This window comes from Ambystoma mexicanum, chromosome 12, assembly GCF_040938575.1.
Source record: "Ambystoma mexicanum isolate Mex_15411 chromosome 12, UKY_AmexF1_1, whole genome shotgun sequence".
Lineage (NCBI taxonomy): Eukaryota > Metazoa > Chordata > Amphibia > Caudata > Ambystomatidae > Ambystoma > Ambystoma mexicanum.
In genome coordinates, this window is record NC_090936.1 from 1,171,991,490 (window position 1) to 1,172,012,269 (window position 20,780).

Consider the following 20,780-nt stretch of genomic DNA (forward strand, 5'->3'; position numbering starts at 1 on the left):
GCAAGCACTGCTGTAAAAAACAATTGTGGGCGGGTCCAATGGGAGATCGAAAAAAAAAAGATATTTCTTTCAGATAAAGATACCGTAGTAGGTCTGTGTAATTTTCTCAGAACAACAGCTCTTACGCACAGGCAAAGATTTTTTATTTTTAAACATGTCCAGCGATTTCGTTTCTCTCAGCTCAAGGGGCTAGCCTTCTGTGCTCTGGGAGCAGCCGCAAAGAAAGCACTTTTAAGGACTTGAGCCAGTTCAGATCTTGGCACCACCAGCAGGTAGAGGTCATTGGATCCAAGTGCTCTCAGCACAGGTTTCCTTTTTAATGTTTTCACTAGGTACTGTGGATTGGATCCAGCCAAACGTGTGTGTTTTCAGCAGCAAGCAGCACTCTATCCTGGCTTCAATGGGGAGCCAATGTTGGTTTTTTCCTTGCCTCCGATATATGCGCTCTTCTTCCAAGGCCGGCTATTGCCCTCACTACGCTGTTTTGAATTACTTGTAGTCTAGCACAGTCCCCTTTACATACCCAGACCAGGAGACTACAATAATCAATCTTGTTACCGACAATGGCACTAGCTACAGTCTTGCAGCTTTTTTCAATAAGGTAAGGTTGTATCTGTGAGAGTAACCTTATACAGTATGCCAATGTAGATACCAGGCTGTTAACTTGGGCTTGAATGTTTATGTTTTGATCAAGGTACATCCCGAATGTTTTAACTTTCTGTTAAGTAGCGATTTTACAGCCTGCTACCTGAAAGTGTAAGTATTCTGGGCCAAGCTTTTGTACTCAGATTCCTGTACCCACCACCATCAATTCTGCCTTTTTATTATTTAGGCTAATCCACTTAACACCCAAGCTTGCATCAACCCATATACTTTATTAATGGTGCTTGTATCCTCTTCGTGGGTACCCGATAGGGGAATAAGGCATTGCATATCATCTTCAAACTTACCAAACCATATCCCCCATCCTCAAGTAGCTGAAAGCGTGGAACAGTACAAATATTAGGCAAGCACCCTGAGGAACTCCATATTGTGAGTAGATTGGTATCTGCAATGTTAATATATACTCTTATTAGTCTATTTCCAGGAAAGACGTCACCTGTGCTGCGTCACGGTCAGAAAAATCCACCACCTCTTAATCTGTCAATCAATAGTGAGCGATCTACCAAGTCCAGCAGCATGAGGCGTACCATTTGTCCTTTGTCAATTATTTTCAGCATGCTGGATTTAAGATCTAATAAAGCAGTTTCTGTGCCCGACTGCCACCGGTTAAGGATGTTATGCTTCGTCAGTTGTTCAAGAAACTGTTTATAGGCCACCGCTCGAGTATTTTAAGCACAAAGGGGGTATTAGGCCATCATGCCAGATTCTAGAAATCCGTCTTAGCAACAGGCACTGCTGTCAAATGCCCGGGTAGTCACACCATTTTTCAGCTGTTGCCATCTTATGGTTATGCCTGGCAAATGCCTATCCAGTGCCTACACAATAGCTAAAACTGTGGGCTTTGCCAATGCATGTTCTTTGTATCCTTATCCTCTTTTCTCTTGCTCAGGGCTTCAGTGCGATTGGATCCGCGAGTAGCACTGGGGTGCTGACGCTCTAATCTACCTACAGGTTTCTGTTTCTTTACAAGCATGTATCCACTTTGCTAGAAAGGTAAAGGGAAAAGATGGCATTTACAGATAAGCCGAATGAAGACGGGTGTTGTAGAGTGGCGCATGGGGAGGTCATGCACAGACACGCAATGTCTTCTTCGCCCTAATCAAATTCTTTGTCGCCAAATGTGAGGGGCGAGTGTACATTGTGAGGCCTGCAACTATGAAGTTCATTCAAATCAGCAAAGATATAATGCATACCTGGAATTGCGGCTTGACAGGTCTTATCAATATAAATTCTTCGGCACTGCTTTGGTAACCTTAGCGCCTCCTCCTGCTGTTGTGTCCATATAGAAACGCTTACCAAGCATACATACATGCATTCCACCTCGAAACTGCTTTGTTTTCTTGGAGGGGAATAATGTAAAGAACAAGTCGCAGCCTGCCTTTGGTTGAATGCTCTGCAGCACATCCTGGTAATGGTCCGCTTAACTTGCCCCTTCAAATCAACCATCAACTTTTAAGGTTCCATGTTATTTTTTGACAGGAATTCTGCCGAAGTACTTTAAAAAATTTTATTGGCGGGGACTTCCCCCAAATCCACTTTTCCCTACAATAATCGCACTACCCAAGACCCCTACCCACCCGTTTTAATCCCTTACTCCCTAGCCCGCCATAAAATTAAATTATTTTTCAGCAGAATTCTGTTTAAGTAAATTACTTGAATTCCTATCAAGAAAATGACTGGATACCACTTTGACAACACAACTAGACACATGCCTGCAAATTGGCGGAAACCTGGGCAGAAGACTTCTAAGAAATTCCTTCCCCACAGGACCTGCAAACAAGGATTCAAAACCAGGTATTTTCCTGTACTTTGTAACTTCAGAAGCATGCCTCCTTATGGACGTTTTCTGAAAACCTGATTTTCCCAGAACCAGCAAATATGGAAACATGTTTTGCAGATGGCAATGGATCAGCTGTAACTGACACAGCAAACCAATTAGTGAACCTTTGCCTCTTCGTGGCAAAAGTAGCCTTTGCTGATACAAATGTTGCCTCTGCTCGGATATCCATGCAATCTTGGACTATGCCCAAGTGTTTGAAATCTAGGCCCTCAGGAAACAGGCCGCCATACTCGCGACACTGTGTCATAATGCAGTACTTTGCTTTGTTGTCAGGACAACAAATCGTGACGATGAAGCAATGGGACATGAGACACCAGAATAAGCTGCTAAGGCTCTGACCTGCCTCCAGTTGGCAAGCACTCATCACAGGCACCAACATTGAATATCACTCCTGATCATGCTAATCCCTCTCAGAATTGGGGAATTGTTGGAAAAGCAGAGAAATCGACCTGAGCAGCTCATCGAATGAGCTGGGACCACAAGCCTCGTAGATGGCGTCCCCAAACAAAGGTCTGTCACAGAAGTCTAGATCATCTTTCTTCATGTGCCATGAGGAAAGGCATGGACACTGCTCTACTGAACACCCATGATGACCTGCTGTCCAATCTCGATTCCAACACTCGCTCCGTTCTCATCCTTCTGGATCTGCCCTCTCCCTTTGACACAGTCAATCATGCTACCCTAAAAAAAGCGGCTCTGCAACACCCTTGGCATCATGGGCAATTGAACTGGACCGGTTGACATTCTCTGACTGACCACGGCAGGTTCAACTTTGCCCTTTTCCATCTCCTATCTCAAACTCCACCTGCGGCATGCCTCAAGGATCTATCCTCTTGCCTTGGCTCTTATCTACCTTGCCCTTTGAGCCCACCTGATCTCCTCCTCACTTTCAGTGCTTTGCTGAGGACAAGCAGCTCTCATTCAAGCGTCCCTCTACTGCCTCTGCTTCCTCTCATCCCTGACCATCTTACTGCTATTTAGGCATGGTGTGCTTCAAATGATCTCTGCCTTAATTCCAGTAAGAGCGAGATCCTTCTCATTGGCACCCCAACTCCCTCCATTCCTCCTACACTTGGCCGCCCTCTATAGATCCCCCTCCCCTCACCCTCTTGTGAGGCAAAAAGCCTTGTCGTCATTTTAGTCATTTTAGTCTTCTCCCTCTCCTTCTCTCCTCACATTGCGCACCTTAACAAGGCATTCACCCCTTCCTCACCTTCCCCCCAGAAACTCAATTTCTCCAGAGCTCTGGTGCTCTCTAGGCTGGACTACTGCAACAGCCTCTTCTGCAATCTCCCTTATCTCCCTTCGCCCCCTTCAACTAATCAAGAATAGGGCTGCAAGACTTATCCTTGGCCTCAAGCCCAGGGACCACATCTCTCCAGCCCTAAAATATCTCTACTGGCTTCCGATTGCTGCAATGATCAAGTGATCAAGTTCAAGACCGAGAAGGGATGGGAACAACTAGACAATGGAACAGCGTGGGAAGCCACTCCTGCTTGCGCTTGCGTGTTCTGATAGCGTGTGCACAGCGGCCAGTTGTGCCAGATTGCTGCCCTCCTTATACATAGAACAACCTCCTGGAATTGCTAGAATATTTAATTACTGTTCGCATTTGAATCTGATGTTATTTTTTCATAGAGCTTGGAATATTCTTTATAGTCGGTGGCTTCAAACTTTGCTCCCTCCATTTCTCCTTTTTTTTCAACATCTACCTCCGTCCTGTAGCCGTTCTTATTCACTAATTCATACTCACTTTCTCTTGTGACACTTATGTCACCAAGATCTTGGCTGGGATGGACTAAGATTTTGACTCCATTAATGCCTGACAGCTTTCCATGGCTGGTTGCACATCTACTGGCAAACATTAAACAGTGGTAACAGAAGTCATAACCACCAACTACAGCCTCCATTACTGGCTTACAGTGATAGATCCAATCATAACAGGCTACTCCTTTTTCCATCCCCAGTCATAAAGTGAGGCTTTTAACTGGGCATTGGCTTTTCTTTGGTTCCACAGCTAAACTCTGTAGTCAACGCCTATTTTTTTTACTAAATCCGAACCCTTAAAAAGCATCCTTCCATACGGACCATCTCTTCCTGTTATGAATGATCGTCATTCAGACAGGCTAAAGCAATAGTATCTATCTGGGCCAGACATCCTTTCTCATCTGTTTGCTTCAAAAAGTCCACTGCATTGCAGCCCACCTCCTTCTGGGACTAAGGAAACAGGAGCTGTATAGGCCGGCCCCTCATCCATCGCTCCTCTGCACATTTAGCTCCATTCTCTCCAAATGGCCCAACAGGTCATCTACAGTCAGGCCCCACCTTCATTAACCTCCAAGTGTCACCACTATACTCAGGCAGAAACATGTGCTACTCATGCAGACAAGCTATTCTTCATCCCTCAGACAGACGAGGCTACGGAAACAATTTTCACATGGCTCACGCTCCAGGTCTGGAAGCGCCTCCATCTACGGATCAGGACCCTTTCTGACCACTTTGCCTTCTCTGGGGCTAGCAATAAAAACCTCTACAAAGCTCCATCTCAACTTCGGACAACGTGCCAAGAGAACACAGTGGTAAACGCTGTGCTCGACAATTCCTCATCATCTGGATACGTTGCGTGAATAGGTATCAACTTGCTCCAACCATCACGGATTACATTTTAGAAAAATGCATGTAATAGGTTATCAAAAGCATAGTGAACATGTCGATTGAAAGAGTAAAAAGGCTTTGTTTAAATGAACACCTTAATAATAAGAAGAATTTGTTTGAAAACGCATTTTGATTATCGATGTAAAATCTCAATAAGGCAATATTGTTTCCACTTCACGTCCATGAAACAAACCATGAAGACAGAGTCACACTCTTAAATGATAATTAAAGTGAGCTCATTTACCATTCTGGGGGCACCATGCTTCCATCCACCTCCCAATAAGTGTTCTTTCCATTCATCTCTTTCGTGTATTCAACCCATCGATGGCGACCTGAGGGATCAAACAAGAGCACTTGATGAGATAGGAAGGAGTAGGGCCAAACATGGCAACATGGAAGAAAGACTTGGAAAAGAAATGTAGAACTGCGGACTACAACTTTGAAAACTTTATGCATTTTCCTTTGTTATTACGGTATTTATTGAGCTTGGAACTGGTATCAGGAAGCAACGGAGCACTTTACAATTATAGGGGGAAGACCATGGTGAGGGGCGAAGAGAAACAAGGGAGTGAGGATCTAACAGATGAGAGGGGGGGGGGGGGGGGGAAAGGAGCAATTTGTCAGCAAGGGCTCAATAAAAACCAGTGAAAAACATAGTGGGGAGCAGATCACCCAATCTCAGGCAAAGTAATTGTAAATGGAATACGGTCCCTGGTATATGTGCCCAACAATGTTTAAATAGACAAAATGTGTTTTAATAACAGAAAAATAGCTCTAAAGCGCATGTTTGTGTGCTGCAGTAGAACACCATGGTGCCCAATGTGAGAAACCTGAAGGTGTCTCCCCCGCTCGTCCCCAGCGATCCGTCATCCAAGTGGACTGGACACGGCCATCGCTTTTGGATCCAGTTCCTGGGGGTGGACCAGTGCGGGAGGATCACCTGGATGAGGGTTCTTCATGGAGTGGGACACTGGATGGTAAGATGCTCTATACCCTTCCTTCCCCCAACCCCATCCTCCCATGTAGGATACCTAGGAACTCAAACCCCCCCCCACCCCTCCCTGTTTCAGACACTTTCTCACGGACAGTTCACCATGAGCGACAATGGACTAACACCAGAGTCGTATACCGGACATGTCCCAATACAATGGTCAGGCAATTACTGATCATTACACATACACCTGACTTCCATCACACTTCCCCACATGGATAAAAGGCGGAGCACAAAAGCACACACTGAGCGAGGAAAAGCACATGAGGAAATAGCAGTTCCGAGATGGCCGTTTAATACAAGGAGAAAGACGGCGAGACCAGAGAGGATTGCAAGGAGGGAAGTGCCCTTGACCTTTAAAGACAGTTAATTTCGCGAAACATGGAAAGTAAGAAGCCCAAGACTGGGTACTAAAGCTGAACAAACCTACGCTGTGCATCGAAGGTACCCGGGGCTCTGCTGTGTCAATAACCAAGGCAGGGAGGAGTGATTGCCGCTGTGGCACTGTCCTTGTTGCCTACATCAAAGCAGCACCAGTAAAGAAAGCACAGCCGGTGAGTCGGAGAGACTGATACCAAACCAGCTTGAGTTTGAACCATGGTTGCACGTGGCAACATTGTATGAAGAAATACAAAAAACAGTGTGAAATGCATGTGATGAGCAGCACGGATATAATTGGAAACCAAAAGGAGTGAATTAACTTTGGGAGGCCAAGTAAGATACTATATACAGAGTGGTGAGGTGTCACATGGGTGCTCATTCAAAGGTCTCTCTTAGGTATCCAACTGAATGGCAATTGTATTGTAAAACAGAAGTTTGTATCGAAGTGGTCCTGCAACAGGTCAAGCTAAATCCTGTGCCCATTTTTTATTTAACTTTTGCGCAAAGCGAGAGGGTCCGAGTTCGACTGAGGGCCTTAACAGGTTTCACGTGTAAATGATTTTGGAGGGAGGCCTGACCTTGCCTGGCCTCATTATCGGGACAAAATGGTGACTGCCCATAGGAATCGCTGGTGCATTGGAGCCTGTGGGTAATCTTCATAGCTACCTTTTCCTCCTCTTCTTAGTATTATTAAAAAATAGGGAGGGGGGCGGGGGTGGGGGCTGTGTAATGGCACTGCACAGATTTCCTAAAGGCAAAGTGGGCGTGATGGTAACTGAGCGCCTGACCCTGCTTGGTCTTAGTGGGACAGGGCTGTTGGATTTCATTATAGGCAATCTTCCTAGTCTTGGTCTTTGGGTTTTTATAGTGGGTGAAGGGATTGTGGGAGTTGTAGTTTTTCTTAGGGATCATGGAAAAACCATGTGGGTTGTCAGGGTGAAGGGGGCAGATGTAGTGTTGTGGGTGAAGGGTTTTGGGCTATATCCCAGGATTGAGGGGATGTTGGGTAGGAATGTATTGGAACAGGGGGATACCAGGTCTGGCCCGAGGGTGTTCCTCCCACAGTCTCCAATGGTCCCTTTCCCAGGTGATCCTCCCTCACTTGTCCGCCCTCATAGTTGGGATCCAAGAGCGATGGCCCTCCCCTGGCCACCACAGTCGGGGATGCCCGGGAATAGCATGGGAGAATCGCCTCAGGTTTCTCACACAACCAACTCTCACTTTTAAACACTTGTTCAACTTTTCAAGACGGAATCATTTACTTATCCAGTTCTTCCATATTCTATTGATTGAGCTCACTCAGTGGCAGAAGCAGGACCCTCGTGGTCTAGGAGCTAGCTCTAGGTACCGGGATATTGGGTTCTGTTGCAGGCAAGAGTCACAGTTCCTGTGGAAGACTACTCAACAAGTTAGTAGTTCACTTTAAAATTACTTAAGGTTCAGGGACTTCAGAGAAGACACCCCAGGAGGATTCCAGCAGTGGGCCAGGGTGAACTGGATGAGAGGACTCCCAATCACAAGAACACCCCAAAGCTTTACATAAATCGCAAAGGCTCAAGGTTAAGTAAATACCGTAGCCACCACAGTACCTCAAACACGAAGAGTTGCCGCAGGAAGGCTTCAGGGTCTGCAGCCAAAAACCTAGTCGAGGGATTCCTTGGTCATGAAGGATTTTGCAGCAGGGATCAACTGAGAAGGATCCAGGCAAGAGTTCTTCACAGCTGGATGTGGCTCTGGGTTTTTGGCACCCTTTTTAGGAGCCAGAAGACTGAATATCGTTGGTCAGATTCTCGTCACTTGCAAGGTCCAGCACTCTGAGGAGGGGACTTTTTCGGACTTGATTCACATCTCTGGAGATGCTACCAAAGTTTTAGCTCGATTCGGATGACCAGGCACTGCACAATGGCTCGAGGTGCCAGGGTATTGGGGTATTGCAGCCCCGCAAGGTTACAGCATGAGATGGATCAAAATGCAGATCGTCTCGAGTCTCGTTGGTCTCATCAGGCTCTGGGTCGGGGGGGGGGGAGGGGTCATCGTTTTCAGAGTCCATGGAACGCTTGGATGGGAGGGTAACAGCAGGCAACGGTTACACGGCAGGCTCTCCGGTCGCTGGAAATCATCTTAGACGCGTTTTCTTCATCTTACATTTCGGATTCAGGTCCAGTGGTCGACTACCTCTTCAGCTTCCAGTATCAGTCTTTTATGCAGGAACCCAGCCAATCAAACAGACCTGCAACATTCAAACCTGGGAGTTGGCAGTCATTTCAAGACAGCCAGCATCCCCGTTTGAACTGAATTCTCGCAACGAGGCTGGAAGACAAAGGGCTGCAGGGGTTTGGACTACTCCCTTGCTTCCTGCCTTCACAGACAAACTGGAGCCAGAGCGGGCTTGACCAAGGTCTGCCGCCGAAGATAAAATTGAGACAAACGATTTGCCTGCCCTGGAGGTCAGGGAAAGGAACAAGAAAAGAAACACTAAGATGGTGAAATAAGAAGGGGGCTAGTTTGGTAAAATTAGCACCCATAGGTGCCTTTACCAGGGCTGTGGAAACAGCCCACGGTAAAGGTGCACCAAATCAGTAAAAAAAGGTTCACTGCCACAAGCCAGGTAAGCTTGTACCTGTAACAGAAATGTTATAGTAAAAATGAGAAAGGGGATACATTGCATCTCCCCAGCACTCCGGAACGGGGGTGCTGGTCTCACCTAATAAAATGTAAAAGGGATCCAAAGATCCTTTCTACACTTGGGAGCTGTAGTTCTCTGAAGGTTAGCCAGAGAAAATTAAAAGGGGAACCCCCAAGGGCAACCCAGCAACAATAGGCACTATGTGCCAAAAGTTGTCAAAGAGGATTAAATAAATACATTTTAAAAAACTATGGAGATTCTTAAAAATGACACCCATAAAAAGAGTAAAAGTATCTGAGTGTGAAAAAAGGATCCCACTCACTGAGATATAGGGAAAGATAATCCACCACTAAAGCAATAAGGTCTGGGGTTGACACAGGGCAGCAAGATTCAGCATTGCTATGAAAATCTTACTCGACACGCCTCTCGCCCAACTGATCGCCTCCGTCTCCACTCTTTTCCAGTGTTATGCGGATGACACGCAGCTCTCCTTCAAGCTTCCCTCCACGTCCTCCTCTTCTTTCTCTCTCATTCCCGACGGACTGCTATTCAGGCAGAGCGTGCTGTGAACGATCTCAGCCTTAATGCCAGCAAGACTGAGATCCCTCTCATTGGGACCTCTGCTCCTTCCATCTTACTCTCTGGCTGCCCTCCATGGGCCCCCTCCCCTCGCCCTCTTCTGAGGCAAAAAACCTTGACGTCATCTTTAACTCCTCTCTCTCCTCACATCACAGACCTTGCCAAGAAGGCCCACTTTCAGCTGCACCTCCTCAGAGGCATTTTCCCTTTCCTCACCTTCCCTCAGAAACTCATCTCCAGGGCTCGGGTCTTCTCTAGGCTGGACTATTGCAGCAGCCGCTTCCTTCTTAAATCTGCCTAAATCCCCCCTTCATCCCCCCCTTCAACTAATCCACAATAGAACTGCGAGACGTATCCTTGGCATCAGGCCCCGGGTCTGCATCTCTCCAGCCCTAAACTCTATCCACTGGCTCCCAGTGGGATTCGATGATCAAGTTCAATGCGCAATGCATCATCCACAAGGCTTTCTGGGGCCTGGGACCCGGCTACCTCCAACTCTCTCACCAAGACTCTCGCCGAGACTCCAATGTGTCTATGAGGACAGGATACAGCTTGTGCACCCATAGTTAATAGGGTCCTTGGAAAGGACCCCCACCCCCCCCAGCCTACTCCTATTCCCATAGAGAAAAAGTGCAGCTTTTGAACAGCCTTAGCATGGAAACCGCTTCGGAGATTTGGACCAAATAAACAATTTGGGCATAAAGCGTGGACTTAATTTCCTTGACTAGTTTGGGGTTCTCCATCCAGTAGTTTTATTATTCGACAGAGAATGGGATGCCCCATGCTCCTTAAAACCTTTATATCAGTCTTGGTGCTTTGCAGCAGAGAGGTGGAGAGAGGCTAGTAACATTTCTGGGATGGGTCTGGGCTTATCCCATCCAGTAGTTAAAATATGTTATGCAGTGTGTTACTGCTACAATGCTGCAGGAGAGACAGATTCTTTTTTTCTGTGGAAGTCTGTCTACAGTTGCTGCTCAAGAGTCTGCACGGAGGAATCTACCCTTTAAAAACTCATTGCAATGCGGAGCGCGCAGTGTATGCAGTGTGTTACTTTGTTGCCGTTTTGTAAAACTGCAAAGCAGAGCTTTGGGTGTGAGCTTGCAGCACGAGTCCCGTGTGAGCTTGTGGATTGTAGCAACCGTTTATTCCTCATGGATTTTCTAGTTTGCCGGTGCAGTGTAAAGGTGAGACCGATTCCATCTTTAAACCGTTATCTTTGTGCTGACCGAAGGGATGTATGCGCTCCGGACACAGTTGGCATTTGATCCTAATAACTTCCCAGACGCTCATCTGGGGTGGCCTTGGCACAGGCTCTTGATATACAGATTATTGCCAGATCCTGAGGCCGCGTTTGTTCAGGTGGCTGCTTCTGCACCCTTAGGTCTACAAAATAAAGGAGCGGAGGCAGGTGTGGAGAGTCCACTTCCATCAAAAGGAGAGATAATTTTGTGCACATATTGTTACAGACTCTGACATGTTGGCAACTGAAACCAGTTTGCATGCTAAAGGGTTCCACCCCTAACTGGGATTTAAATGCGAGTCGGATCATTGAAGTTCCGGCCATGAAGAGGATTTCGGAAATGTGGTGGAACCATTAGATGCAGCCGCAGTGTCTCCTGCCTTTGGGCCTTCATCCCGGCTGTCGCACTCCCAGTCTTTATACGCCTCCAATTCATCAAAAAGAGGGTCCCTCTGCATTTGCTCACCTGACTTTAAACAATGGGTATGAAGCAAGACTTCGCTCCTACGACTCCAACTGGGTGCTAGACTCAGTGCCGCCAACTGTGCTTTTTGATTTGAACTATACATTAACAAACTTGGTAAAGTCATGAGTATTTACATGAGGATTTAAAAAAAAACAAATACGAACATGGGGACTATACTATCCAAATTAAGGTACCAGGAAGGTTTTATACTCTGCTCATTGAAGAATGGTCCTGCTCCTCGGCTCAATGATACTCACATGTGTAACTGTTTGACACCTTCAATGCCTTGGGCAGACATTCCAGTTCTAATTGATGATGTGTCTATTATGTGCGATCTGCCATTGGTTGAACCAGCTGGGCTTATTGCAGTTAGCACTTTATACATCTGACCCAGGGGCAATGGATCAGGGTAGCCTTCTGGCGTCTGACCCAACTTATTATAGATTGCCTTACGAGGTCTGTAATGGAAGCCAGGGGTCAGTGGGGAGATCACAATCTGCTGGAAGGGGCGGCACCTTCACAGGTTGCCTCCCAGGCCCTCTGTACTATATATATATATATTCATAAAAGTATCGTCCAAACAGGTGCTTCCCCTGCCCCTCCAGAACCATGAAGGACCACATAGTCACCCATGCTCCATTCTCATGTCTGCATTCACTCTTTTGCCACTGGAACCTTCCTCTCCCCCCCCCCCTCTCCTCTCCTCAAGCACTCCCTTGTGCACCCTCTCCTTCATTGAAAAGCCTTCTGCTAATCCTACCTGTCCAGCAAACGATCACCCGATCACTCCTTTCCTGGGCAAACTCTTGGAAAAGCTTGTCATCACCCAGCTTACTCTCCACACAGAATCTGTTGGTTGTCTCCATGACCATCAGTCTGGCTTCAGAGCAGGTAGAGGCACAGAAACTGCTCTCCTGAACAATTGTGAAGATCTGCTCACCAATCTCGACTCAAACCTTCCTTCTATCCTCATCCTTCACCTTCACGTTCACGTTCCGTTCCGTTCCTTTTGACACCATCCGGATCAATCAACTCTGTGCACCACGGATCAAGCCCTGGAGGGATTGTCCTCCTTCCTCCTGGACCGACCCTCCCAGGTCCAACTTGGGTCCTTTATCTTCACCACCTCTCTATCCACTGAACTGTCACCCTGGCTCTTCAATGTCTACTTGGCCCCTTTGGCCCACTTTAGCTCTACATTCTTAGTGTTAAACGGTTGATAATCATCTCTTTAAGGCTCCCCTCAGCCTCTTCTCCCCTCTCTAGCTCATTCCTGACTGTCTATCAGTGATACAGGATTGATGCACCTCCAACAATCTCCGCCTTAATGCCAGTAAGACTGAGATCCTTCTCATTGGGACCTCTGCTCCAGCTTTCCCTCTCTCTCCATGGCTGCCCTCGTTGGGCCCCCTTCCTTCACCTTCCTGGGAGGCAAAAAACCTGGGTGTCCTCTTCGACTCCACTCTCACCTTCTCTCCTCACATCACAGACCTTGCCAAGAAGGCACACTACCAGCTGAACCACCTCAGAGGGATTCTTTCTTTTCTCACTTTCCCCCAGACGCTCACTCTCTCCAGAGCCCTGGTTCTCTCTACGCTGGACTACTGCAACAGCATCTTTATCAATCTGCCTTCCTCTACACTCCACCCTTTGCTACTAATGCAGAACAGGACTGTGAGATGTGTCCTTGGGCTCACGCCCATGGACCGTATCTCTCCAGCCCTAAAATCGCTCTCCTGGCTCCCGGTAGCTGCAAGGACCAAGTTTAAGATCCTCTGCATGGTCCACAAGACATTCCGGTATCGGGGTCTGCACTACACTCTCTTCCAAAACACATTCCTTCTGGAGCCCTTTACTTAGCCACCTCAGACGCTTCTCCAGGCAGAGTGGGGGTGGAGGGGCGGGGAGATCTCCCTCCTCTGCAGGTGGCTCCCTTTGGAATGGACTCCCCACCCCCCTCTCAAACTTAAGCCGGACCACCTGAAGTTCTGGAAGCAGCTCAAGACAAATATATGTAATCACTGCGCCGCCTGTGATTCCGCCAACGGAAATATGTCACTCCCACTCTCACTCTCTCCAGTCCCCTGCCTCCTTGCACTTACCCAGAGCTGCACTGCCCTGGCTGCACTTCCACCCCCAGCCCCCTGCACTTGCATGACCTGAATGACACAAGGCCTACTAAGATAGTTTGTTTTGTCCTCCCCTGGTCTTGTTGCACCTAGAAACACTTGTGTACAGGCGATCATATCATGTATAGTTCAGCATACATGAATAACTTTACAACCCTGGGGTTTTTTCATCACTCCCCTTTTGTCTTCGGTAATGTCTATTGGACTTGTATTGCTCAGGGTGTAAACCTTCCTGGCTTGGGTAATAGTTGTAGGCATTAGCTTTCAATAAGGTTGGTCGACTTGCCATAAACTCACATGCCCAATTTTACAGTCACTTGGTTTTTCCAGTAGGCCATTTTCACTTCTTTGTAAGAATTTGGTATCCAAACTTAATTGCCTCTTCGGTTCACACGTGGGTGTACTTGTCTGCCTACACCACACAAGTGGGACTGGAGCGTCCCTGAGTCACTTTCCCACTGTGGACTAACCGGACAGGTTGCCCGCCTCCGAACCTCTCCTGCTGTGGCTTCCATCGACTTGGCAAACAACTTTTACGGTTCCGCCTTCGCCCACGCCACTTGTTGCTGGAGCCCTCCTGGCTCCTAAGAGTTCCTGGTGCACACCAGCCACCAGCGACCTCTCCAAAAGGGAACACTTTGTTTGCTGCTTTCGTCTTCCGCTGCGCAGTCTCTGCAGAACGAGCCTTCACAGGGATAGAGTTACCTCAAAACGTTTCCCGCTGCACAACCACTGCACCTGGGACCTCTGGAGACACAGACACTCTCCGGACCAGCCACAATCTCTGCGATCTCAGCATCTTCCTTCTCCCGTCCCGACCTCGGCTGCATCCACGCTCTGCAAAGCTTCTTCTGAACACACTGCTCTCCTCCTGCTTTCTCCTTCCAGCCCATTACCTGCGTCTGAGGGGGCCTTTTAAGCCTCCTTGGTCATTTACATCAAATGACCACTCCTGTATGGTTCCTCTTCAACCCTCTTTTTCGTCCCAGTACTTATGGAATTACGGGACTTGAAATCCCCAGGAACAAAGTTAGTTTTTCTGTTTACAAAATTCTTTAAAGGAGTGTCATAAGGTTTAGTCATGGGGCTGGACTGATAGGAGGAATAGTTCTTTATAATTCAGACAGGTATTTTTTTTAATATACTTCTTTCTACTATACTTGGGATTTTCTCATCCCAGGTGATCCTCCCGCAAAACACCACTCCCAATGTAAAGAAGCGTCTGTCTTTCCCTGGCCACCTGGGAGGAGACTTTAGGCAGCGGTTTAGTGATGAATCCTTATGGATCCCTCACACACCCTAGTGGGTCAAAAAGCAAGATATAGGGGGGGGGGGGGGGACATGTACAGTGGACACAGCACCTAGTGGGAAACATGTCAAAGTGTGCCCAAAAGAAACGTAGCGGTGTGGCCACAAACGAAGGCCATGGCTAGTGGAACCATTTAGGAAACCTATTGGAGCAATATGCAGAGGGAGCACAAAAAAAAAAAAAAATGGGGACTGCGCACACACTCTTCTGTAATGTATTCTGTTAAACCAAATTAGATATATTCAAAAGCGCTTAAGAGGTGCTGGTAAGGTGGCTCCAACCCCTTCACAAAACCAAATCTTCTCATATGTGTATCCTGACCTGTCCTAGTCCGGAACTCAACCCACAAACTCCTTCCTGTTGTGGACACAAGGTCCTACTAGTATTCATCTTACATTAATTCTGAAGAAATCTACATAAATCAACAACATTCATCAAAATACCCTTTTACCTCCCAGTATACATAATTAGACCTCAGCTTACTATGCCCCATCTCCTGGTTAGCTTCAAAACAATGGGCCTCATTACGAGGCTGCCGCTGGTATAAAAAAAATTCTGGTGCCCAGAAATGGGCAATTACCAGGTCATTTCAGCTTTGCCGGACCCGGTATTGGCCCATTCCCGAGCGCTGGGAATAATTCTTCCCCATAGGGCTCAATGGGAATGGGGAACAGTGCCAGTGTATCCTGCATGCTGTGCTTGCGGGTGCACTCTGCCCGCCAGGTCCAACCTGGTGGGCAGAAAGGCACCCGCGAGCACAACTCGTAGTTTGCCCATCCGGGAACTACGGTACTGGCAAGTTTACTGGTACCGTAGTTCCCAGACCAGCAAAGGATTTCACAGCAGCAGTCGAGTGGAAAGGCTCTCAGCAAAGGATTAGTCGTAGCTTCTCATGGCTCTGTGGCTTTGGCGCCCTTTTAAGGAAACCAGATGAAGAATGGTTATCACTGGTTGATTCAGGATGCTCTCTTAGTCCAGCACTTCCAGGAGAGGACTTCAGTGAGCAGAATCCTGCCTCTGGAGGTCTGGAAGGAGTCCACCAACTTTTTGGGAGGATTCGATCTTCACAAGATGCTGGTCCCAGGTTATTGGTGATTTACCTACCAGGAAGTTCGCAGCTAGTCATGGGATGGCACGGAATGCAGGTCGTCTCAAGGCTGATTGGCCACACAAGTACAAGGAAAGGAGCCGTCCTCTTCGGAGCTCCTCTGTCGCATGGAAGAAAGTGACAGCACAGCAGCAGTCACTCAGCTGGCTTCTCCGGTCACTGAAAGTAGCTTCAGAGGTTTCCTCCTTTTCTTTCTGTTTTGATTTAAACCCAGTGGTCGACTGTTTGTGCTCCAGGAACCCAGCCAATTAGCATTCATGCTACATTCAAACTCTGAGGGATGGCGGTCCTTTTAGGTCAGGCCTGGTTCCAGGCAGGCATGCAAGAAAACCAGCAGAGTTTCATGAACCTCCCTTGCTTCCGCCGATGCCTTGTCAAGCTTTTCTAAGGATTCCCACTGGAGACAAAAGTATGAGAAGGGCCGCCCTCACCCTGCAAGGCAGAAGAGGGACCAAGAAAGGGCAGGCAAAGAGAAATGGTGAAAAAAGAAAACCTGTCACCATTGTGGGTCAATGGTGACCCTTACTTGTATTACTGTGGTTGTGGGCACAGCCTGCGTTTAGAAAGGGGCTCACCAGAAACACTGCCCAAAAAGTGCATTGTGCTACATAAGTCAATTACAGATGCCTATAATGTTGGAGGAAAGCATGGCTCCAAAAATAAAGTATGGGGAGACACAAACATTACTCCTGTAGCCAGAGTAAAAGATTGGGCGAGTTTCCAACTCAACTAGGAACACAGACACAAAAGTCACTAGTCCAGCTAAAAGCGCAGGGGGGTCTCGTAGGTGAAAGATTTGGCAAAAAGGATGAGAAATCTACCCAACAGCCGAAGGCTGTGCTCACTGGTCAGTGTGCCCTAAAGACATGTATATTGGCCATGGCCAAACCCGTGGCCACCTAGTGGGTCCAAAAGAAAGATACTGGCAGCCATGGCTTATGGCCCGTATAAGAACGATGGTATAAACAAAACCCTTGAAATCCCCTGAAAAATCTTTAAAGTGTAGTTAAGTTGAGCAGACTTAGCGCAATGCAACCCTTGAAATACAGTAATGTGGGAAGTTATGACCAGCTTAACTCAGCATGTTCCTGTTGATGTCCCCATTAATGTTTTGCAACGGAAACACGCAGAGTTAAGGTCATGACTTCCCACATCTACTGAATTTCAAGGGTTTTGTTGCGTTTAATCTGCTCAACTGAACTACACTTAGTTTTTTTCAGTAAATATATATCATCATTTGGGATGGTAATTAAAACATCTAGCGTTTCTTACAAAGAAGAAAATAAGGAGATTGGAAAGGAAAGGTTGTAAACTACCTTATGCATCGCGCCTTGAAACACTTGCCTATAGGCAGGTTATAAATGACATCATAAATTTCAACAAAAACCATCTATACCCCAGCCTCATTTTTGGATGGGTGGAAAACTAAAAAGGTGGGGAGTGTGGGGGGGAGGGGGGTGGGGGACGAGGGGGATCTTTGCCAACATCTGTGAAAACATTTGGTCAATAGACTACACTTCCTTGGAGCCTAAACCAATAATAATTGTAACACTCCATAGGACGCCGATTACCGCCAATTAAAATTTATAGAGTAAATGGCGTATCAGAGTGGGGCATCTGCTAGTCAATCTATATTATCTGCTGTTAATGGGAAACAACGCGCATCGTATAATATGTCCCAAAGTCAGGGGTGGTCTTGGTCTCGCCTGGTAATGGTCCTGAACAGAAAGTCTCCTAAACCCAAATGGACTACAAGGAAGACCTATGGGCTTGATGGTCGCTGCAAGCGAGTCTTTCACGCTGGAAGGACCTGTCCAAGTTATAGCAACATTCTTGGTGGAATCAAAAGCGTCGTATTAATAACAAAGCTTAGATCTTAAGAAATCCACAGAGATGGAAGATTTAGAGAACGACACCCAGGCTGTCTGAAACATAGCAAATGTATATTTTTAATATTATTAATGATTTTTCAAATCATAGTCTGTACAGACAGCACAATACTGGCTTTTAAACAAGAAAATGATTTAACAAATTAACAAGCTGCAATGGAAATAACATTGTTGCACATTTTTCATGACAACACACTGTATCCTTCTCTTTACGTTAATTGAAGCATTTGTAAACTCAAAACAGTCCTTAGGACCAGCGTTATAGTCTGGAAAGCAACAGAATATCAATGGATTGACCTTATATTTAATTTAGTATCAGATGAATATTGGAGTACACAAACATACAGGTGGGATGTACGTTACAAAATGGCTGTCGAGTTCACATATACAGATGTGTCATGTTATAATAAGCAGATCTTCACCCATTTGTACACCAATCGAACGGGTGTGCACATGGGGTCTAGTTTGTGATGAGCAGTTGAGTCCTCGAGAAAACGTAGGACTGTTTAAGTGCTCGGAAGGAGCGGCTTGAAATTACCCACAGAAAACAGACAGGTGCAGGCTGTGAGGAGAAAGGAGCTACCTTCTGTGTATATAACGTGGTCCTGGAGGTTGAGTATCATACAATGGCGCAACATTTATTTTAAGCTAACACGTAGTTTACACACATCAGAAAACAAGGCTTCACTTATCATATCTGCAACCCCACGCATGACAAAGGACGTGCACTGACTGGCTAGCAGACCTCAACTGCCAAACCAATATACTAGCCAACAACCAATGCCCGTGGTCAGACCACAACATAACATTATTGTCCATCAGCGAAGCAGTCCATTCGAAAATCTTGACTAAACTCACCACAGCAGCACTCAAGAAACCTTCAGAACATTACCCCAGACAATATGCTCCCCACGCTACTACAGCTAACTACGCACCCCAATACAATCTCCGATCCCTGAATCACCAGCTCCATCTCCCGACCACTATATCAAAGATCTACCTTGGTGTCTCCAAAAGAAAATCAACGCCAAGAAATTCAAACTCACCCCAGTTGTTACCATCGCCAAAACTACCAAAATGATCAAAGGCCTAAAGCCCTCAAGATGTGAAGGAGAGATCTGAGCAGCCTCATTCATCAAAGACTGCACCGTTGAGCTTTCCCCATTTATCACAAGTTTGATCAACAACTCTTTCTCCTCCAGCAATGTTCCAGAAGACCGGAAAGAAGCCTGGGTACTCCCACTGCTAAAAAAAATAAAAATAATAAATTTAAAAAAATGTAAAAAAATAAAAATAAAAAACACACTGGACACGAATGTGCCTACCAACTACCGCCCAATCACTATGATACTTTCCTCCTGACAATACTCGATAGAGCCGCCTGTACAAATTCAAAAGTATCTAGAAACCCACAACCACCTTGGCCTCTACCAAACAGGCTTCAACCCTGGTCACGGAACAGAAACCGCCCTCCTGGACCTTAAAATCCGGATTGAAGTCAAGGGTAATCTGGCCTCCTACTTGACCTCTCTGCAGCCTTCAACATGGTAAACCATAATTGTCAATTTTTTGTTTTAATAGGTTTAACATAGACAAGCTATAACATGACAAGTTAAATTAACCATTTACATTCAATTCTAATTTTCCATATGCTTCCTGGATAAAACCATTTCAACTAAAAAGTTAATGAAACTAAAATGAGTCCAAAAGAGAAGGATCGGATCCTAAGGAAGACCATAAAACGGGTACAACAAGAAGACAAAGAAAAAAGTCAAAAGATACCATTCCAAGTATCGGTCCTTGTTTCACAGAGGCGATTCAATTTTAGCCTTTACTAAAATGGCTTCAATGAACTTAAGGACTTCAAGACAGACAGAGGCTCGCACCCATAATAATCCACCCCCACTAATTTTGATCAAGTTCAAAATGGGCAATCATTTGTGTCTTCTTTAAATGGGTGGTGCGCAGGTCTGCCAGTGTGGGAGAAGTGGTGACCCAATGCACAAATGTTTCAACAATTCCCTCTGAACCACAGAATCTGCAGTTGGCATCACTCCATCACTCTGGGATATTCATTTCCACTCGAGGGCAATCTCTTTAACATCTATTATATTTAATCTCAGTCTTAATAGGAGATCTCAATACCTTGACGAGGGGAATTTTTTCAAATATGGTGGCAATTTGTTTAATCCCCCCCCCCCTTTTCTAGAGCAGGTCTACAAGAGTCGATTCCGCAGCTTTGTTTCAATCCAGTCTTGCTGTACTAACTTTTTTGATTTTCATTGGATTCAAAAAGTTCTTCTTCGTATAGATCTTGGTCTTTCATTATACTCACGGTCTTAAGCCACCATTTCCGGAGCATAAAATCTTGGGTTTCATCTTTATGCAGGAACATTTTCAATAGAGAATTTAACTTTGCTAGTTTTGTTTTCTGATAGAATGTAATACTTTTCAATAATACCAGGCTCTCCAGGGATTGTAGTCTTAATTCATGGCAGATGACTGCCACACGGAGGGCGTTGGGCAGGCGTAAGAATGTCCGCCGGAATAGTCCCTTTTATGTTGTCCAGATTTTCCATGGTAGGGATAGCATTCCTTCTGAGCCATATGTTAGTATGGCAGCGACTTTTTGTCGGTAAAAGTGGTATAAGGGAGTATCTTCCATATTATTGCAGAATTCTTGTGCAGCTAGACGTTTAGTTTTTATTCTGAGAGTGTGATAGTAAGCACTTTCATCGCTGTTCCTGTTAATCAAGACTCCAAGGTATTGGATGGTATCTACGACCTCCAATTTCTCGTTATTTATCCACGAATTTTGCTTCGATGTTCGAGCTGAAGTCATCTGCAGAATTTTTGATTCATGGACATTGATGTTCATGTCATTATTTTTCAGATATTGTTGGA

General features: G+C 46.2%; 1 protein-coding gene across 1 annotated transcript in view; it reads right to left on the reverse strand.

Annotated features, from left to right (window-relative positions):
• Positions 1 to 20,780, reverse strand: part of NDUFA12 (NADH:ubiquinone oxidoreductase subunit A12) — a 182,287-nt gene that overhangs the window by 103,770 nt on the left and 57,737 nt on the right. The window contains exon 3 of the mRNA XM_069629808.1: positions 5,403 to 5,490. Within this exon, the coding sequence (XP_069485909.1) occupies positions 5,403 to 5,490 (88 nt within the window). The remainder of the gene's footprint in view (positions 1 to 5,402; positions 5,491 to 20,780) is intronic.